This window comes from Apium graveolens, chromosome 2 (assembly GCF_009905375.1).
Source record: "Apium graveolens cultivar Ventura chromosome 2, ASM990537v1, whole genome shotgun sequence".
Lineage (NCBI taxonomy): Eukaryota > Viridiplantae > Streptophyta > Magnoliopsida > Apiales > Apiaceae > Apium > Apium graveolens.
The window spans coordinates 121,286,462-121,303,768 of NC_133648.1; the positions used below are offsets into that span (position 1 = coordinate 121,286,462).

Here is a 17,307-nt window from a genome sequence, read left to right on the forward strand (position 1 = left end):
GAAGTCATAGGAGTCAGATTATATCAAAGGCCCAAGGTATAACTTCATATTTTTTCCAAGGCACACAATTGGTGCCAAGGTGTACATTCGGTAAGTTAAGTAGTGTGCATTGCACTTGGGAGTTATTTGAAGTGAGGAAAAAGTGCGCCTTACTAAATCTAGGTTGAGTTGAGGTCGTTAAAGGAGAATTAGGAATTTTGATCATGATATTTGTATGTTATATGGTTAATTTCTTAAGTAAATAAGGTCGTAAATAGAGTCTAGGTATGTACTATTGATTAAGTGATAAATTGCCATGCCATTTCTTACTATGTGTTATGAGATTTATGTGATGCCTATATTACTTTTAATTAGTAAAATTTAAGTGTATATAAATATGTATGTGTATATATGTATATAAATATATATTTATAGTATACGCGAAAGGGTAGTTAGCAAGTGTTGTAACGAGGATACTATTTATTATAGGTTCAAGTAGGAGGCCCGGAAAGGGGCCCATAAACGATTCCATACAAGTGCTCAGTAAGCGTAGTCCAGGAAAGTGAACTCTCGACTTATCTCTATAATTCTGTTTCTTGTGATTTAATACCCTGTGAATGCATGCCTACAGTTTTAGTAGAATTAAATAGTCCCTGACATCACCTAATGATTAGATCTTGGATTTAGTTAACCGCTTTCATACTTCAATTGACCCCTTTTCATCACATATTACCTCATACCCTCATGGATACCCTACAATAGTCCCTTAATATATCATGTGAACCCTAAACCCCTCACAAATTCAAATTATTTATTTGGGAACCCTGATCTTAATAACATTTCCTCAATTTTAGGAAACTTGTCACTTGAACCTTGACGATACCAACCCTTGTTATCTTATCCTTGATCAAGAACCCTTTGAAATTAAAATGAATCGATTAAAAGGAATTGTATGGTATGTTTTGTTAAGACTGAGGCGCCCGTCACTGTTAAAACATCAGTAGCAGGGAGCCTGATGGTTTTATATGGCCAATGTGTTCTGAGGATCCTTAATAGTTATGAATCACTTGTTATGTGGTTCGGAGCTTTGATGTGAGCTGATCACTCCTCATCGCTCATAGCGCCATGAGATTTCCAATTCCATTCACTTATTAAAAACTTGATCTTTTATTTGAGATTTCATATTGTTGATTATCTTCTGTTATCGTTTTATTGAGTATATGATGCATTGTTATTCACTGTTATTTACTTGCTAAGTGTTTTGCTCATTAATTTTGTTATTAATGATATCCCTCCAAGGAAACCCGAAGATGGTTCATTTCAAGCAAACCGCTTGTAAGACTTCTGGGGACTCGGGGTATGCCTACCGTCAGATGTTGGAGCAGGTGGGGAACTAGTAGTTCCCTAATGTTTATAAACTTTGGGTTTAAAATTTGGTAGTAATTTGTCTTAAGATATTTTGGTCTGTAATAATAAAGATGTTGGATGTTGTCCAAACTCATTCCTGTGGGTCCAGGGACTGTGGTTAAGGCTTGTAACTTTAATATTCTATCTATTCTATAGTACTTTATTGTTTAATTAAATATTATGCATATTTCTGCTAGTTAGTAGTATGGGTCCGTGACAGGTTGGTATCAGAGCCACATGTATGAGTCACTGAACAACATAAGATAGATGAATATTAGATAGGAATTTAGAGGATAGGATGAACTTAGATCATTTAGGTTTTTACCCTTTTATTTATAACTGCGTATATATATATAATTGTTTGACAGGCATCATCAATATCGACTCCCGGATTCCCTACTACTGTGTCATTCCCTCTTTACGAGCAGATGCTAAGAATGGTTGATCGACTAGAGGGCGAGAACGCGAATCTTTGATGTAGGGTGGACCAGTTGTACCGCGAGAACTTTGATGACGAGCTCAACCGACCCCGATTGATAGCCAGGCTTGAGGAGATCATCTAGATGGCTGAGGACAGATCGACACTGATGATTCCATACCGTGAGAGAGAAAGTCAGATCACTCTTACCACCATTGCCGATGAGCTTCGCCGAGTGATTAGCTGTCTCCGTGCCCCTGTTCCCCCACCACCCTCTTAGACGATCAGATAGTCCACTTTTTCCCAGCATTGTTGTTGATTAGTACTTTGATTTCCATTTCGTACCTTGTACCTGGATTATTTCGAGAAGATTTTATTTGCACTTTATTCTTGTTCGTACTTTATTCGCACTTTTCATTTGAACTAATGTTAAATTCGCACTTTGATTATCTCTATAATATTTCATCTCATTATCATGTTATATACTTTCTTAGATAGAATTTTGTTGTTTAAATTCTGTTGATCCCTTTAGAACTCGATCATTTTTAATCTTTCCCTAAGATATTGTTATGAATATGTTGTGAACTTGATTATAAATTAAACAAAACACCTTAGTAGATTTAACTTAGTGAATTTTGTAGCACTCGATGGATGATCAAATATAGTCCCGACGGATGATTCAGTATAGTCCCAACGGATGATGATTTGACATCCATCGAGTGAGTAGCTTATGTAATAATAAGTTTTGTAGCACATTTCTGCAAACAACTTTGTGTAGATTCTGTAGGAGCATATGAGTCATGTCGACTACTAGTAGATATGCAGAATAGGTTGATTAATTGAAAAAATGAGATTTCTTGTAATTCTACATAAGTGTAATTGAGTCAAGTGACAAATAGCTACCCGACGGATGATCAACAAAGCTACCCGACGGATGATCAACAAAGCTACCCGAAGGATGACAAACATGTACCCGACGGATGATAAAATTCAAATATCTGTTGACAGTGACAACACAGTCACATGCGTCGAGTGTTTGCAAAAGGAATGTGGCATCCTGTTTAGCAGGGATTTGAGAACAAAGAAGCATTTTCATGCTATTATGAAGATATTCAAAGATGCTGGAATAGAGTAGTGAAGCAGCATGGAGTTAGACCAGATATGTTTTATTTTATTATCTTGTCTTATTATCATGTAAACTTGGTGATATATAAACCAAGTGTAGCTAGTAGAACAATTAACTAAGCACACACATTTTCAGAGAAACATTTTCAAGCTGTCTTCTGTAGCATTTCTCTGTAAGTTTAGTTGTTCTATTTGTAAGCAGCTGTGAGCTATTCAAGCTTCAAAGAGTTCTCATTCGATATATATATATATATATATATATATATATATATATATATATAGATCTGGTGGATACTTTCAAATCCACCAGAAAGTTTTAAAAACTTGTGTTTTTATTACTTTGTGTTTTGATTCATATAAAGTATTTATTCCGCACTCTGCAAACACTTATATATTATCAAGTAAGAACTGCTTTAAAAATCTTGAAAAAGAAGCCATAATTACATTCAACCCCCTACTGTAATTCTTGTTGTATTGTTAGGGAATAACAAATATCCCTTGAATAAGACCTTATTACTTGATATTTACCCTTATTATAACTTGTGTATGCAAATTGGAACTGTGAATAAACTTTCTTATCTATATTCATAAACATGCCTCCCCGTAAAGCTCGCAACACCAATACCGGGGATCATGAAGATCCACCACCCAACTTGGCTCAACTTATGCAAATACTTCACCAACAATTAGTTGCCCTTGCTCAACAACAACAACTCCTTCAACAATAATTTCAACAACAACAACCACCTCTACCACCACCAACCCCTACAATTTTCAATCATTCCAAGCTGTGAACCCACCGGAGTTTTGTTAAACTCAAGACCCTGTAGAAGCCCAATCCTGACTTAAAGAAATGGAGAAAGCTTTCACGCTAGTTGATGTAAGTGAAGAAAAGAAGGTCGACTATGCGTCTTATTTTCAGAAAGGCGAAGCGAACTATTGGTGGGAGTCAGCCCGTGCTTTAGAAGAAGAAGAAGTTATCACTTTGGGTAGATTTAAAAAGATTTTCTTAAAAAAGTATATCCCGAGTTATATGCAGACTCAAATGGAATTGAAGTTCTTCGAATTGAAATAAGAAGGAATGACTGTGGGAGAGTATGAGAAGAAATTCACTGAATTGGCTAGGTTTGTTGGAGATTATGTCGACACGGATGAAAAGAGAGCGAAGAGATTTCAACAGGGATTGAAGCCTTGGCTACGAAGAAGAGTGGCTGCTTTTGAATTGGCCACATATGCTGAAGTGATCCAGAAGGCAATGGTAATTGAAGGAGAAAGCGATCAAAACTTGAAGGTGAAAGAGAGTAAGAAAAGAAATTTTGGAAGCAATGGTGAAGGATCGGCTCGAGGGAACCAAAGTGGCAAGAATTTCAAGAAGCTTGGATTCCGGAACCAGGGAAGACCCCGAAGCTTTAAGAAGGGTTATAATAAGAGTCAGAAGAATAGGGTTCAAGGGCCAAGTGGTCAAAGATCCCAGCAAGCAACAAATCCGGAGTGTAAATTCTGCAACAAGAGACACATGGGTAACTGCAATAAGGCTAACAACGTTTGTTACAAGTGCAATTCGAAAGGTCATTATGCGAATGAGTTTCGGAACCCGAAGCCTCCTGTTACATGCTTCAAGTGTGGAAAGACTGATCATATGTCTAGGGATTGCAAGACCCCCGGAAATAATAAGTTGATACAATTGACGGCCGCTCCTTACAATCAAGCAATGACATCTTCTGTTCCAACTCTTCAACTACCTTCAAATAAACTTTTTGAATCTACAACTCCGGTGTTCCCTCCTTCCTATCCTGCTCAGGCCATGAAATTCAACATGAATATCAAGGATTTTGTTCAGAGTTCTGAAGTTGTGGCAGGTACGCTTTCTATCAACAACATCAATGCTAAAGTGCTATTTAATTCTGGAGCTACTAGATCTTTCATATCTGAATCTTTTGTTGGCAAGTTGAATTGTGAAATTGAACCGTTAGTTGAACCTCCATCTATCATTATGGATAATCAAGAATAAGTATTTGTTAAAAATATTTGCCCTCAGTGTAAAGTAGAGATTTCAGGCTATAGTTTCCCTGCTTCCCTTATACCTTTTCAACTAGGAGAATTTGATGTTATATTAGGAATGGATTGGTCAGCATAATATGGTGCTCAAATAGATTGTAAGAAGAAGAAAGAGATTCTTAAGTCCCCTCAAGAAAAGAAAGTAGAGTTTATAGGGCAGAAACAAGTTAAAATATTTTTTACAATGATTCAAGCTAAAAAGTTGTTAAGACAAGGCTGTGAAGGGTATTTGGATCATGTAATGGATAGATCTAAGGAGACGCCGAATATAGAAGGTATCCCGATAGTTAACGAATTTCCCGATGTATTTCCTGACAAACTTCCTGGATTGCTGCCTGATCGTCAAATTGATTTTTCCATCGACTTAGCGCCCGACGTGAAACCTGTATCGAAGGCACCTTATCGTATGGCACCAGCAGAGATGAAGGAATTGGCCAAGAAACTACAAGAGTTATTGGATAAAGGAGTTATAAGGTCGAGTGTATCTCCGTAGGGTGCTCCAGTCCTGTTTGTAAAAAAGAAGGATGGAAGTATGAGACCGTGCATCGACTATAGAGAGTTAAACAAATTGACAATTAAGAATAGGTACCCTTTACGTCGTATTGATGATTTGTTTGATCAACTTATGGGAGAAGCTTACTTCTCGAAGATTGACTTACGATCGGGATATCATCAGTTGGAGATTAACCCGGGAGACATACCAAAGACTGCTTTCAGAACCATATACGAATATTATGAGTTTCTAGTTTTGGCATTCAGATTGACAAATGAGCCAGCCGCCTTTATGGATTTGATGAACCGAGTATTCAAGGAGTATTTGGACAAGTTTATCATTGTGTTTATTGACGATATTCTAATATACTCAAAGACCAAAGAAGAACATGCTGAGCATCTGAGAATAGCTTTGGAGACTTTAAGAAAGGAGAAGTTATATGCCAAGTTTTCGAAGTGAGAATTCTGGCTGCGAGAAGTTCAGTTTCTAGGATATATTGTCAGAAGTGAAGGTATTCGAGTTGATCCAGCAAAGGTAGAAGCTGTAATGAATTGGGAAAGGCCGAAGACCCCGACTGAAGTTAGAAGTTTCATGGGATTGGCTGGATATTATCGAAGATTTATGAAGGATTTCTCAAAGATTGTAGTACCATTGACAAAATTGACCCGAAAGAATGAGAAGTTTGAATGGATGGAAAGTTGTGAAAAGAGTTTTCAAGAATTGAAGCAGAGGTTAGTCACCGCTCCGGTATTAGCCCTGTCAGATGATCAAGGATACTTTGTAATATTCAGCGATGCGTCACACAAAGGATTGGGATGTGTTTTAATGCAACACGAGAAGGTGATAGCCTACGCGTCAAGACAACTTAAGCCCCTCGAGCAAAGGTACCCAACTCATGATTTGGAATTGGCTGCAATTGTATTTTCTTTGAAGCTGTGGAGACATTACCTATATGGTGAGAAATGCGAGATATATACGGATCACAAGAGCCTGAAGTATATTTTCACTCAAAAGTAATTAAACATGAGGCAACAAAGATGGTTGGAGTTGATTAAGGACTATGATTGCACGATCATTTATCATTCTGGGAAAGCAAATGTAGTAGCGGATGCTTTAAGTCGCAAGAAGAGATTGAATATGTTGACTATGGACCAAGAGTTATCAAAGGAATTTGAGAAAATGGGAATTGAGATTCGAGTTCCAAGTGCACCTACAGAAATGATTTGTACGATGACATTTTAACCAGAATTATTACAAAAGATTAAGAAGTGCCAAGAAGAAGTGATGAATCAAAGGATGAATGAGTTGACCGGAGAAGAGATTTGCACTCAAAAAGACAACCAATGAATTCTAAGATTCTCCTCAAGAATATGGATACTAAATGTGGAAGAATTAAAGAATGAGATTTTGAAGGATGCTCACAACTCAAAATTTTCTATTCACCCGGGAAGCACAAAAATGTACCAAAATTTGAAATAGAAGTTTTGGTGGTCGGATATGAAGAAGGAGATTTCACAATGGATTAGTAGATGTTATACTTGCCAGAGGGTAAAAGCCGAACATCAGAGACCGAGTGGGCTAATTCAACCCTTAGAGATACCTGAATGGAAGTGGGAGCACATTGCAATGGACTTTATAGTTGGATTACCAAGGACAAAATCTAATCACTACGCTATTTGGGTAATAATAGATCGATTGACTAAGTCGGCTTATTTTCCACCAATCAACGAGAGATTCTAAATGGACAAGCTGATTCATATGTATCTAAAGGAAATTGTCACTCGCCATGGAGTTCTAGTATCTATTGTGTCAGATAGAGACTCACGTTTCAACTCCAGATTTTGGAAGCAATTCCAAGAACATTTGGGAACTCGACTCAAGATGAGCACTGCCTATCACCCACAGACGGATGGACAAAGTGAGCGCATGATTCAGACCATATAAGACATGCTAAGATCTTGTGCTTTCGACTTCAAAGAATATTGGGATGAAAATTTGCCTTTGGTAGAGTTTTCGTATAACAATAGCTTTCATGCCAGTATTGGAATGCCCCCGTACAAAGCTCTTTATGGAAGGAAGTGTAGATCACCTATTTAATGGGATGAAGTTGGAGAGGAAAGGTAATTGGCCCCGAACTGATTCAACAATCGAAAGAAGCGGTAGATTTGATTCGAAATCGATTGATCGCGGCTCAGGATAGACAACGAAAGTATGTTAATACACATAGAAAGGATGTAGAGTATGAAATAGGAGAAACCGTTATGTTGAAAGTGTCGCCCTGGAAAGAGATAGCTAGATTTGGAAAGAAGGGAAAGTTGAGTCCAAGATTTGTCGAACCTTTTGAGATTTTGGGTAAAGTTGGAAAAGTGGCGTACGAGTTGGCCTTACCGCCTCAAATGCAGCATATTCACAATATTTTTCACGTATCATTGCTTAAGAAGTTCAACCCCGACACCAAATACATCATAGAAAATGAACCAGTAGAGATTGAGCCAGATGTGTCTTATGTCAAGCAGCCAGTTAGCATTTTAGATGGAAACTATAAAGTGCTAAGGAATAGAATAGTTCTTTTAGTTAAAGTTTTGTGGAGAAATCCCAAAGTTGAAGAGTCAATATGGGAATTAGAAGGTGATATGTTAGATAAGTATCCCCATTTGTTTGCTTAGATTCTGGGGACATAATCGTTTAAGGGGGGAAGGTTGTAACGCCTATAAATATTTGATATGAATATACTGTAATATAATATTCCATTTCATGCACTTTATAAATTTTTCAAGTAATAGATGTCAAAAATTATGTGAATTCAATGTGTTCGTATACATTCTTCATTATGTGGCATTGTGAACATTGTTAGATTATTTATAAGCATACGCAAGAAAATTTTGTTACACAATTAATTAGTGTTTAAGTTTATCACGTTTAGATAATAATAGTTGTGATTAAATGATAAATGATAATTCATATGATAGCGGCTTAGAATTAAATTACTTGCACTTTCTTATGTGGCTTAGAGTTGTTAATTATATTTTTATGTGGCTTATATATTAAAATATTAATTTTAGAAAATTCTTTTAAAATATATTCTTGTTGAAATTTTTTGAAAACAATTTTATAAAACTTCTAAAACTTATAGTATTTATGGTATTAATTTTGTAATTTATGGAGTTATTTTATATTTACTAATATCCATTCTTTTCAATCATACTTTTATTAATTAATAGATTACTAGTATACCCTTTCATGCATTTTAGCTTATAATAGAGTCCAAGGCTAAGATCGTAACTTCCAGCCCCACTAACTTGCTAGTTTACTTCTTTAACCTTGCATGCAATCTTGTCACAACTAGAAAGAGGGACATTTGTGTAAATACTCCACTCCACTACCATTTTTAGTAACAAAACCAAGTGGAAGCACTCATTATTCACCTCACCTCCACTCAAACACCTCACCCTCTCCTCTCTCCCTCTCGGCCGGAGCACACCCCCACCCCACTCTTGCCATTTTTCTTCACTTCTTTTCATTTTCTTTCACTTTTCAAGTTAGTCAATCCAAGATCTTCATCTTTAGTGGAGTAGCTTCATTTTGAGGTGAGTTTTGTGCATGCATGTTGAAGAAGCCGAAGTTGAGGCCTTGGTTCGTGTGAACTCAAGGTTGCAACCATGGTGACTTATAAAAATGAGCAAGATGTGATCTTGGAGAGGTTTTACACTTCTATTTTGTCAAGTCATAATCTTGTTCATAAATATTTGGCAATGATTTCTTAATAGCTGAATGTTTAAAGTGTTGATCTTGGGTAGTTTTTTTATAAAAATGACCATGCATATTATTTTTGAAAGTATTGTTCTTTAAAGATGTTGTTTTATCAAGTTTAAACTCTTGCAGGCCATTTTTCCTTCAAGATACATTATGTTTAGCAGTTACATGTAGGATTTAGCACTTCCATGTTGGTTGACAAGTGGTTTCCGAAATAAAGACCATACTTGTTGATTTTGTGCTTTGATACTAGACTTGTATGAGATGCATGCTATGGTATTTGTTATAAAAATGCTAGATGAAGTATTCCATGATGATAAGTGATTATATTCAGTAGATATCAAGTAATTATTTTGGATATATGTTTCAATTTTTTGCTTAAAACTCGAAGATGTGATATTGCCAATACAGTTGTTCTTTTAACCTCTTGATAATTTATTTTTGTGAGTTGCATGCCATGATTCCTTTGATAAAATGCTAGTTTAGGTTATATATGATGAAATGAGCTTAAGTTCAGTAGGTTTCATGAAGTTACCATGCATATTTACTTTGAATTTTTGTCTTAAAATGCTAAGTGATGGCTCGACTTGTGATGTGTTACTTTGCTTGTCTTTATAATTGGTATTCATGCTTAAGGAATTGTAAATGAACCTTGTATGTTGATAATTAGTAGGTGTAAGTTTAGGTTAAAACTTTCCTTGGTTGGTTGTTGATTTTTTTTGGAGTAATGTAGGGAATTAAGGTGGAAGGAATCGTATTAGTCTTGGTAGGCAAAATTTTGTACTAGAAGTTTAGGTCATTTTAGATGAGTTTTAGTAAGGCCTTGGTAGGCCTGGACTCAGGGGAGTTGGTACTTGGTTCATACCTGAGTCCAGTAGCTTTAGAATCAATAAAATGTTGCATTTTATTAGGTGCACACACACAAACCCGAGAGCAGCTCAGAACATGGCAGATTTGAGTAAACTTGACTTTTGATTGATTATCATCATGTCATAGGTTAGGCATTCATGGGGCCTTGGTCTAAATATATATAATGAAGTCTTAGGAAGCTTAAAAAGTCATTAAAACTACTAATTGAACTAGATAAATGAGTTTTAATTTGGTAAAAACAAGGCAGTTTGGAAATCAGAGGAGAAAGTTTTGTGTCAACTTCCAATTAAGGCCTAGGGAGGCCTGAGTGAGGCCTTTGAGTCTTTACAACTTTGAGAGTCAGTTTAGAGTCTTAATAAACTTTGAGAGTTGGTTTTGAATGAAGGCCCAAGCTGGAGATACCTTATTTCCAACAAAACACCTGAGAGTCACCATTAGAGTTGCCATTGGAAGCTTTAGAGAAGTGCATTGCATTTGTGTATCTTTTAAGTGAGGCCTTGATGTAAAACTAATTGCTAAAGTTATCTTAAAGTAATAAGAAGTCATATGAGTCATATTATAGCAAAGACCCAAGGTAGAACTTTATTTTTTTGCCAAGGCACACAATTGGTGCCAAGGTGTACACTCGGGAAGTTAAGTAGTGTGCATTGCACTTGGGAGTTATTTGAAGTGAGGCACAATTGTGCCTTACTAAATCTAGGTTGAGTGGAGGTCTGTAAAGGAGAATTAGGAGTTTTGATCATGATATTTGTATGTTATATGGTTAATTGCTTAAGTAACTAAGGTCGTAAATAGATTCTAGGTATGTACTATTAATTAAGTGATAAATTGCCATGTCATTTCTTGCTATGTGTTATGATATTTATGTAATGCATATATTACTTGTAATTAGTAAATTTTAAGTGTATATAAATATATATGTGTATATATGTGTATATATATATATATATATATTTATAGTATACGCGAAAGGGTAGTTAGCAAGAGTTGTAACGAGGATACTATTTATTATAGGTTCAAGTAGGAGGCCAGGAAAGGAGCCCATAGCCAATTCCATATAATTGCTCAGTAAGCGTTGTCCAGGCAAGTGAACTCTCGACTTATCTCTATAATTCTGTTTCTTGTGATTTAATAACTTATGAATGCATGACTACAGTTTTAATAGAATTAAATAGTCCCTGACATCACCTAATGATTAGATCTTGGATTTAGTTAACCGCTTTTATACTTGAATTGACCCCTTTTCATCACATATTACCTCATACCCTCATGGATACCCTACAATAGTCCCTTAATATATCATGTGAACCCTAAACCCTCACAAATTCAAATTATTTCTTTGGGAACCTTGATCTTAATAACATTCCCTCAATTTTAGAAAACTTGTCACTTGGACCTTGACAATACCAATCCTTGTTATCTTATCCTTGATCAAGAACCCTTTTAAATTAAAATGAATCGATTAAAAGGAACAGGATGAATTATTCTGTTAAGATTGAGGCGCCAGTCACTGTTAAAACATCAGTAGCGGGGAGCCTGATGGTTTTATATAGCCAATGTGTGTCGAGGATCCTCAATAGTTATAATCATTTGTTATGTGGTTCGGAGCTTTGATGTGGGCTGATCACCCCTCATCGCTCATAGCACCGTGAGATTTCCAATTCCATTCACCTATTAAAAATTTGATCTTTTATTTGAGATTTCATATTGTTGAATATCTTCTGTTATCATTTTATTGAGTATATGATGCATTGTAATTCACTGTTATTCACTTGCTGAGCGTTTTGCTCATTAATTTTGTTATTAATGCTATCCCTCCAGTGAAACCCGAAGATGGTTTGTTTCAAGCAAACCGCGCGTAAGACTTCTGGGGACTCGGGGTATGCGTACCTTCAGATATTAGAGCAGGTGGGGAACTAGTAGTTCCCTAATGTTTATAATCTTTGGGTTTAAAATTTGGTAGTAATTTGGCTTAAGATATTTTGGTCTGTAATAATAAAGATGTTAGATGTTGTCTAAACTCATTCCTGTGGGTCCAGGGACTGTGGTTAAGGCTTGTAGCTTTAATATTCTATCTATTCTATAGTACTTTACTGTTCAATTAATATTATGCATATTTCTACTAGTTAGTAGTGTGGGTCCGTGACAGACTTGTACGGCAAATGATAAATAAAAATATTCCATTACAATTATACTTATCAAATCTTAAAAATTTGTAAAAATAAAATGTACTACAAGAGTAGAAGTGGTTATTGCAAATTTTATATGGTTGTTTCTACGTTTAATGATATATATTATATCCCAAAGCCCTAAACTCTTTATCTTTTAATTCTTATATATGGCTGTTTCTGCGTTTGATGATATATATTATATATATTGCGGTTTTCGATTACAGTTTGACTTACGTGATTATTTAAATATCAAATCCGCAGTCAATCCATATATATGCGGTTCCTGTAATTTCAATTCGCATCCGATCCGTATTTTACGATTATCCGCAAAGAACGATGTGATTGTAAGCAGTGCGAGCGATTTGTACGATTGAGCGGATTACCTGTACAGCCCTAGTTTGTGGCATCACATGGCGTTTTGAAATATTACCTTTTCTTTGGCATGCATCACAAGCCATACAAAAATCATGAGCATCTTTAAATAGAGAAGGCCAAAAAACCCAGATTGAAGCACCTTTGCAGCGGTTTTAGAAAGACCGTGGTGCCCTCCACATGCTAGAGAATGACAATGTTTGAGAATGTCATTTACTTCAAACTCAAGAATATAATTACGAAAGATACTATCAGCGCACTTTCAATACAAGAAAGAGTTATCCCAAAAATATTGCTTAGCATCGTGATAAAACCTCTTTCGTTGTTGATAGGTCAAATCAGGAGGATGAATGCCACTCACACAAAAGTTTGCAAAATCTGCATACCATGGATTTTTAGTTACAACTGCAAATAAGTGATCATCTGGAAAAGAGTCATCAATAGGAGTGTCTGATGCAATATCTGATTTAAAACATAGCCAAGATAGATTATCTGCAGCCACGTTCTTAACACCTTTCTTGTCCTTGATTTCCAAGTCAAATTCTTGGAGTAATAGAATCCATCGAATAGGCCTCGATTTTGTTTCTTTCTTTGCCAAGAGATATTTCAGTGTAGAATGGACCGTATGAACAATGACTTTTAAAGCAATGAGATATGTTCAAAACTGCAAGAGCATAGACAACAACTAGAAGCTCCTTCTCTGTAGTAGCATAGTTCACCTGAGCTTCATCCAAGGTTTTACTTCCATAGTAGATAGCGTGCAATACCTTGTCCTTTCTTTGACCAGGAACTGCACCCACAGCATAATCACTTGCATCACACATGATTTCGAAAGGAAGATTCCAGTCCGGGGGTTGTATGATTGGTGCAATTACCAAAGCATTCTTTATCCTGTAAAAAGTCTCTAGACAAACATTAGTAAACTCAAAAGTGGCATCCTTAAGCAACAATTGAGTGAAAGGTTTTGCAATTTTTGAAAATCCTTTTATAAAACGTCGATAAAACCCTGCATGACCTAAGAAACTCCTCACTCCCTTGACATTAACAGGAGGAGGAAGTTTCTCAATCACCTCAGTTTTTGATTTTTCAACTTGGATGCCATGTTCAGATTAATATGACCAAGTACCACTCCTTCATTGACCATGAAGTGGCACATTTCCCAATTGAAAACCAAATTAACCTCTTCATAACATTTAAGCACTTTAGAAAGATTATGCAAACACATATCAAAATCAGAACCATAAACACTGAAATCATCCATAAATACTTCCATAATAGACTCAATGAAATAAGAAAATATGGCTGTCATGCAACGCTGAAAAGTAGCAGGAGCATTACATAATCCAAACAGCACTCTTCGATATACAAAGGTACCATATGGACATGTGAATGTAGTCTTTTCCGGGTCATCAGGGTGTATAGGGATCTGAAAGAACCCTGATTACCCATCCAAATAACATAAATATTTATGCTTTTCAAGTCTTTCAAGCATCTAATCAATGAAAGGGAGAGGGTAATGATCCTTTTTAGTGGCGCTATTTAACCTGTGATAGTCAATACACATTCGCCAGTCGATAACAACTCTAATGGAAATTAATTCATCTTTATCATTTCTAACCACTGTGGTTCCTCCTTTTTTAGGAACTACTTGAACCAAGCTTACCCATTTCGAGTCAGAAATTGGGTAAATGATGCCCACATCAAGTAGTTTTAAGACTTCCTTTTTAACAACCACTTACATGTTAGGGTTCAAGCAGCATTTTCCTTGTATGCAAGGCTTATGATCCTCATCTAGATGAATTCTATGCATGCAAAAGTCTGGGGTAATCCCTTTAAGATCATCAAGACTATACCCAATCGCTTTTCTATGTATATACAACACAGTAAGAAGCTTAGAAATTTGACCATCATAAAGATTGGAACCAACAATCACAGGACAAACTCATTATCACAAAGATATATATACTTAATATTAGATGGAAAAGGCTTTAATTCTAATTTCTTCACCTAAGGTTTATCACAAGAAGTAATATTGTTTGTTACCTCATAAGTTTGGCTTTGATTAGCCTTCCCATCCAACTCAAGAATCAATGAGTCAACTTCAGCATGTCCCTCCCCTTCTGAAGCTTCAAGCATAAGAACTGCTTCTAACGCATCATTCAACAAAATTTGTGGTAGCTCATCATGCACAATTTCATCAATGACATCAATCCTGCAACAAGTATTCCCAAGAAAAGGGGAATTAAGAGTAGAGGTTAGAGTAAAAGTAATTTTATCATCACCAACACTCAAAGTTAAAGTCCCACTTTTAATATCAATAACAACACCTGCAACACAGAGGAATGGCCTACCCAAAATAATGGGGATTTGGCTATCCTCTTTCATGTCCAACACTACGACGTCCACAGGAATATAGAATTTTCCAACCCTGATAGGCACATCCTCTAAAATATCCAAAGGATATTTTATAGAATGGTCCGCCATTTGCAATGTCATTTATGTGCATTTCAACTTGCCCATGTTTAATTTTGAAAAATCGAGAGAGGTATGACAGAGACGCTGATGCCTAAGTCACATAAAGCTTTGTCAATAAATATTGCACCTAAATGACAAGGGATTTAAAAACATTCAGGATCTTTAAGTTTAGGTGGAGACTTATTTTGTAAAACATCACTACACTCTTCAGTAAAAGCTACTGTCTCCAGCTCACCAAAATATCGTTTCTTTATCACAATATCCTTTAAAAACTTTGCATATGATGGAACTTGAAAAATTAAATCAGTGAAAGGAACTGTTACCTCAATACTCTTAACAAGTATCATGAACTTACCAAACTGTTGATCCACCTTTGTTTTGTTCATCCTTCTAGGGAACGGAAACTTACGCACAAATAGTGGAGGAACATTTACAATCTTCTCATTCTCAGATTTCTTACTTCCTTCAGTTCCACCCTTGTTTTTCTGATCAACATCATCCACCTTGTCATCTTTGTTGGTTTCCTTCTCTTTCTCATCAGTCACATCAACAGTGGGCATTGGAGGACCATCATAGGTAAGACCACTTCTAAGAGCAATAACATTCACATTCACTTTTGGATTTGTTGGTTGTGATGGTAAAGAGCCAGGCTGCCTTGTAGTTTAAGAACTAGCCAATTGTGCAATCCGAGTTTCCATCATCTTGTTATGTACTTTCATATCTTTAATCTCTTGCATCAATAATTTCAGCATCTCATTTGTCTGATCAAGTTGTGCATCTTGACTAGCTTGAGGAGCATAATTTTGAGGAGGCTTCTGAAATCCAGGAGGATTCATAGGTCCCTGAAAAGGCCTATATTGTTGTTGTTGAGAACTCTGATAAGATTGTTGATACTGTTTTTGCTGATTAGGCATAGGAAGATTTTGAGCATTATTGTTCCTATATGAGAAATTAAGATGATCTCTCCAACCAGGATTATAAGTGTTGGAGTAAAGATTATACCGCTGCCTTTGCTGAAAAACATTTGCTTGCTCCATTTGAAATTTTTGTGAATTCTGTAAATTGTATGAGCACTCATTACCCATGTGGCCTTGAATACCACACACTTCATAAACAAGATTATTCATGGGAGTCATGTATGACAATGCATTAATACTCATAGGAGGATAAGTAGATGCCTGCGAATTCTTCAATGAATGAATCTCCTGAGTTAATGCAGCGAGCTGAGATGATAAAAGAGAATAAGCCTCCACTTCAAGTTTACCCCCCTTCTTAGGTGCTCTTCGGTAATTGAAGTGAGGAGTAGTGAAATTTGCAATAAAACTATATGCATCATCAACTCCTTTGTCTAGAAATACACCACCTGCAACATTATCAACTGTACCTTTGATTTCAGGATCAAGACCATTGTAGAAGCATTTAATCAGAAACCACTTCTCAAGACCATGATGAGGGCATGCATGTTAAAGATCTTTGAATCTCTCCCAAGCATCTTTAAGAGACTCTCCATATTCTTGTTTGAAACCCGTCATCTTGTTAATCAAGTCATCAGTTATATTCGGAGGGAAAAAATCAGTTAAGAAAGCTTGAGCAATTGCATTCCACTTAGTTACATTGATATCATTCAACCATTTTTTAGCTTTGTTACGAAGAGAAAACCCGAACAACATGACTTTCAGTTGGTCTGCAGTGACACCCCGATGTTTGATGGTAGAGCAGAGTTGTTGAAACCTTTGCAGATAAAGTGTAGGGTCTTCAGAGAGAAGACCAGTAAACTGATTTTGTTGGATCATAGTGAGCAACGCCGGTTTGATCTTAAAATTTGTTGCTTCAATAGTTGGCATAGTAAGGCCAGTAGGCACACCACTCAGATAGGGTTGTGAATAGTTCTTCAAAGATTTAATAGGAACTTCTGCCGCCGAGATTTTATTGCCTTTCTTTTCTTACTCGATCTATGTATTACTGACAAGTAATCCCAAAATCCAGACTAAGAGGAGTTATTTCCGCTTCTTTACTGGACCTGGGCATCAACAACTAAAACAAGAAAAAGCAGTGAAATATGCCTCAATTGGACGTAAACCTCCAATGAGACAAAGGAAATAATTTTAAAATAATCAAACCAAAATCTATAGAAACTAGGCGTCTCTCCGGTAGTGGCACCAAAAACTTGATGTGTAAAATTATAA

The 17,307-nt window shown here is 36.2% G+C and overlaps 1 protein-coding gene and 1 non-coding gene across 2 annotated transcripts; one reads left to right on the top strand and one right to left on the bottom strand.

Moving 5' to 3' along the window:
* Positions 1–15,264: 15,264 nt before the first annotated feature.
* LOC141692687 (uncharacterized) lies at positions 15,265–16,965 on the bottom strand. Its single transcript, XM_074497603.1, has 3 exons — positions 16,647–16,965; positions 15,835–16,484; positions 15,265–15,771 (listed from the first exon to the last, which is right to left on the bottom strand). Exons 1-3 carry the CDS (start codon positions 16,963–16,965, stop codon positions 15,265–15,267), a joined length of 1,476 nt encoding a protein of 491 aa, XP_074353704.1.
* On the top strand, positions 16,563–16,668 carry LOC141710283 (small nucleolar RNA R71). Its single transcript, XR_012570811.1, has one exon. It is a non-coding gene; the product is annotated as a small nucleolar RNA R71 (small nucleolar RNA).
* Positions 16,966–17,307: the final 342 nt, after the last annotated feature.

Excerpts from the sequence above, each read along its gene's own strand:
- LOC141692687 (XM_074497603.1), bottom strand. The coding sequence starts at position 16,965 with ATGCCAACTATTGAAGCAACAAATTTTAAGATCAAACCGGCGTTGCTC. Across the intron at positions 16,485-16,646 it reads CTTGATTAACAAGATGACGG|GTGGTGTATTTCTAGACAAA; the intron begins GTTTCAAACAAG and ends ATAATGTTGCAG. Across the intron at positions 15,772-15,834 it reads AAGAGATTAAAGATATGAAA|CCTGGCTCTTTACCATCACA; the intron begins GTACATAACAAG and ends ACTACAAGGCAG.